Source organism: Lactuca saligna, chromosome 7 (assembly GCF_052625555.1).
Source record: "Lactuca saligna cultivar CGN05327 chromosome 7, ASM5262555v1, whole genome shotgun sequence".
NCBI lineage: Eukaryota > Viridiplantae > Streptophyta > Magnoliopsida > Asterales > Asteraceae > Lactuca > Lactuca saligna.
The window spans coordinates 20,151,416-20,156,285 of NC_136423.1; the positions used below are offsets into that span (position 1 = coordinate 20,151,416).

General features: G+C 37.7%; 1 protein-coding gene across 1 annotated transcript; it reads left to right on the top strand.

Annotated features, from left to right (window-relative positions):
* Nucleotides 1-395: 395 nt before the first annotated feature.
* On the top strand, nucleotides 396-2,522 carry LOC145006724 (uncharacterized). Its single transcript, XM_078965783.1, has 3 exons — nucleotides 396-612; nucleotides 811-1,082; nucleotides 1,203-2,522. The coding sequence occupies exons 1-3, from the start codon at nucleotides 396-398 to the stop codon at nucleotides 2,520-2,522; spliced, it is 1,809 nt and encodes a 602-aa protein (XP_078821909.1).
* Nucleotides 2,523-4,870: the final 2,348 nt, after the last annotated feature.

The window sequence follows — 4,870 nt, forward strand, 5'->3', positions numbered from 1 at the left end:
TGAAATCTGTTGTTTTTTTCCGACGGAATTTTCCGTCACTAAAATTCTGTCGCTGTTGCTCTATTTTCTAGTAGTAAGATTACATTAATTAAATACGTTTTTCACTATTTATCGACAAAAATAAGCAAGTTTTTCCTACAACAAAGATAGGTTAAACTTTTTATTATCCTTTAACTGAGTAAACAAAAAAATCCAATTAGATTACTATATAACAGAAAGACTGCATACAGTTACCGAACCTTTCGCGTCAGTCAAAACCTTTCCTTTTATTCCTCTTCACACCACCATATATATCTAAATAAGTTTGCCGATTACTCATACTCATCATTGACTTTATTCTGACTTTCACACCAGTACTTGTGCTTAATTCCATCGATCTCAACTCTTAACGATCAATGGACGTCGAGCAAGAAATCATCCCATATTCATGTAACGGAGGTAAGCAAGTTACCCTGGATTTTGCTGATCAGCTTCCCTCCGGATATCGATTCTGTCCCACGGATTCAGAGCTCATCGTAGACTACCTGAACGCCAAGATTGAATCAAGAGAGCCCCCCAAGTGCCGGTTACACGAGGTCAACATTTACAACCACAGGCCGGAAGAACTCGCAGGTTAGTAGTCAACTAATTAATTGAAGATACATGCATGATTCATCTTGAATGATGGTCTTTTTCTTGAGTTAGCTCTGATTCTATATAATTAACACTATTGTTTAGTACGTAAAGATACATTGCATGCATGATGGTTTTTTTCTTAATTGTTTGTTTTGATGTTAATTGAACTCTTATGTTTTAATTGGCTTCTTGCAGAACATTATCGATCCCATGAGAACAAGTGGTATTTTCTGACTTCTCGGGATCGAAAGTACCCAAAAGGAAATCGACCTGATAGAGCAGTACTCGGAAAACTTGGGACCTGGAAGACTACTCAAAAACATAAGCCGGTGTATGATGCCACGTCAAGACAAATGGTTGGCCACAAGGGATCTCTTGCGTATTTTGAGAATGACATCAAAACTATGTGGCTAATGCATGAATATACAATCAATGGACCCAATCTTCCTTTTGAAAACGGAGACAAGGTATGTAGAATTAATTAATTGTAAGAAATTTCTGTTGTTTATTATTATATAAATTATAAGTAAGATTGCTATAATCCTCCATATTATTGTATGCTCAAGTAATATCTGGTCTTCTTGTAGTTGAACGAATGGGTGCTGTGCAAGATTTACAAGAAGCTGCAAAGTCGTAAAAGACGTCGAGGGGCGGATCAAGAAGATCCAAAGGAGGCGATGGAAGAACCCAATATATCTTTGCCCAAGAGACGACGAGTATCAAAAAACAATGAAATCAATTTTTCAAATGATCACCACCCCGAACAAGTTGACGTTCAAGAAACTAATCGTTATTCGGATACCTGCCGTGTTCAGATGGTGGCAAATGTCCACGAGTTTGATATGAGAGGACAGCTAACACCTCCTCCGATGGGGTCGACTGGTCAGACATGGGTTAACAATGGTGACATCAGAATGAACTCCATCCCCTATCCTATTCCAATGCAACAGCAACCGGTGACTAGTACTGTTCAAGGTCGGAGTTGTCTAATACAAGCACCACCACCATGCTATCAGAATCAGTTTACTTCCAATGCAATCAACGGTTGTCAAAGTTCTTATAGTGCTGCTTCAGGTTCTGTTTCTATTGAACCACCTGCCTCCTCCGCACAGCCACAAGATGACAATGGTGCCTACACAAGGAATACTACTGACCATGGTTTGAATTCCATACAACCAGTGCAAAACAAACAGACATGTTATGATCAGACGAATACGGTTTCATCGAGTACGGCATCCAAGGGTTTTGTGTTTTCAAATGGTGTTTCGAATTCTTCTTCTATGGAACCACTAATTGATTACAGTAGCGGCCAAGTACCGGTCTTGGTTCAAATTTCTAATGAAGATGCGCCAACCCTACTCGACATGCAAAATGCTTCGGATCAAGGTGATGCTGTTGACAGTTTTCATTTTCCTGATGATGGTTACGAGGCAACGATAACTGCCCATGATGAAGGTGGATGGAGCTTGGAAAGTCTGGAAAGGTTTTTAAATCAACCCAAGGTGGTGCCTCAAGGTGATGCTGCTGAAGATTTTCATTTTCCTGATGGTTATGAGGCAATGAAATCCGCCCCAGTAGACGGTGACTGGAGCTTGGAAGGTCTGCAAAGGTATTTAAATCAATCAATGGTGGTGCCTCAAGTCGATGCTGCTGAAGATTTTCATTTTCCTGATGGTTATGAGGCAATGAAATCCGCCCCACTAGAAGGTGAATGGAGCTTGGAAAGTCTGCAAAGGTATTTAAATCAATCAATGGTGGTGCCTCAAGTTGATGCTGCTGAAGATTTTCATTTTCCAGATAGTTACAAGGCAGCCACATCTGCTCCTGTAGAACTTGAATGGGACTTGGAGATTCTAGAGAGTCATTTAAATAATGTAAATACTACTCCATTGGAGATCAACTCTTGATAAAATCATACACTCATGATAGGATATATTTATGTAATTTTGTTCGTTAACCTGTAAATACAAAACGTTGGATTAATATCATAACATTTTAACTTTTCAATCTTATATACATAATTAAATAAGTATTTACCTATAAATTATTTCTGTTATTATATATTTATTAAATGGTTTAAAAGTGAATAAAAGTCCAATTCGCTAAAGTATGGAAAATGATAACTAAAATGAAATAGATAAGATCAAAAGTAGGGATTTCAATCTAAGACTCTAAGACACGTCGCTACAAAAATATACGACTCAAAACAAAACTAGGACAAAGTCGAAATTTGAATTCATATTTGCGTTGCGGTTGTGTCAAGTATAAAAATCACGACGTCGTTTCATGCCAAGTATAATCAATTATGAATTATAAAAAAAAACTAATAAATGTATTATGGTATATTTATCGTGTCGTGTTTGGGATTTGGTGTTTTAATCGATCTATTTTTGTGTTAATAAACATAAACATGACACCGTGTCATGTTGTCTTTGTGTTATATAATATTTGTGATTAATTCATTTGTGTCTCCTGCTTTGTTCGTTGCTTCTACCTTTCCTCGGAATTTATTACCAAAATTGGAACCTAGGTGTTATAGTTCTCCCTCATTTGAACTGGATTTCGCCCTCGAAATCCACCTTGGCTAAATTACAGACAACCCTTGCACTATCATTTATTACTTTTCCAATCACCCATAGTTCGACATATCAAACAAATGGGGTTCCCGATGCCACTCGAAACCTAGATAATGTCGTCATTTCAAACATAACAAAATGAACTTACACATCTTGCAACCACTATTTTTCTCATCACCGATAGTTCACTCAAACTCCTTGTGAAACCACCCAAAATCAGGAATTTCTACAATAAAACCACCAACCAACCCAAAAACTTCAGAAGACCGAAAGTCCATCAGTCTGAAACCTCAGAAAACTTACTTTAAGACTGATTATCACCTTCTTGATATACCCATCCCCCGATGCCTTTGACTAGGAACATAATCATAGAACGCTAAAGTGACTACTCGAACCTTCCGACCATAACAACTCAACAAATCCCAAATATGGAAAACCATGCCCAAAAGGACATTCTAACGCACACTTGACTTCCTGACAAGTCATCACTAACCCTTTGTTCCCATGAGCATATCAATGAACGAGTCATAATCTCACGTCATATCGAAAACTCTCATTCAGTCTCAAACGTGCAACCACCTGATAGATCACATCACAACTGGGTACTACTGTGAACATAACGATTCGAGATTTTCGAGGACCAATACCCTAACATTGGTAACTAAGCTCAAAATAAACAACTCTCATAAACAAAAAAGAGTCCATAAGTGCAGAAACTCAACATGGAAATTTTGATAAATAATCATTGACTTTCAAACCAACCAACATACTTCCAAACACTCGTCTCAAAACCTGTCGGACGCTTAGCCACCAATAGCTCTTCTAAAAGGCTTTAAACACTCAAAGTGTAACAAGAAGTACCTCCCAATCAGATTCTTCACTACATCCACTCCAATGCGCAAATTTTCTTGCAACACCTAGCTGGAGCTTCATTTGGTTTTATCCATGGGTCAAAATGACTGCAGAACATCAAACCACTAACGAAATTACTCTCTTAAACCACTGAAACAAGGTTCCAAATAATGAAAAGTATGATCAAACCTCCGACAATAACCAATTACTCATTAAGACTCCCAAACCGAAGGAAATTTTCATAATCACCAAATAATAATTTTGATTGAACCATGTTCTGTTCGAACCGATTTACCATTCAGGTTTACATGACGTTCCAAACTGAACCTTACACAAACCCAAAGCCTCACATCAAGAATTATTAATGAATCATCACTCCGACATCTAATCTTTTGTTACCTAATGCCAGAAAACCCTCATCTAGTTGTAGAAGTCTAAGATAATCATAAAATCCACCGATATATGACGGGTCAAACAAACACAATCCAAAAAACGCATATATACTATTCTTGCATAATCGATTCCCAACCACATCACTACATACCCTTGTGGTTATAGCCTACTTTGAAGGTTGTCCTATAACACCCTCTTACACACACATAATGACGATACCTGAAAAATTGTTTTCGTTGAATGTGCACATACTTTACTCTAAAACTAATATACACTTTCCAGTCCTTGACAATAGGAAAATGATCATTTCTAGGAGCTGGACAAGAACTCTAAATCCAACACAAAACCTGAGTAGCCCAACTGATGTCTCACAAAAATACATTGGGCTCCCATGGGAAAACTTTTCGTAGTGAGTCAGCTCCAAGGAAAACTCA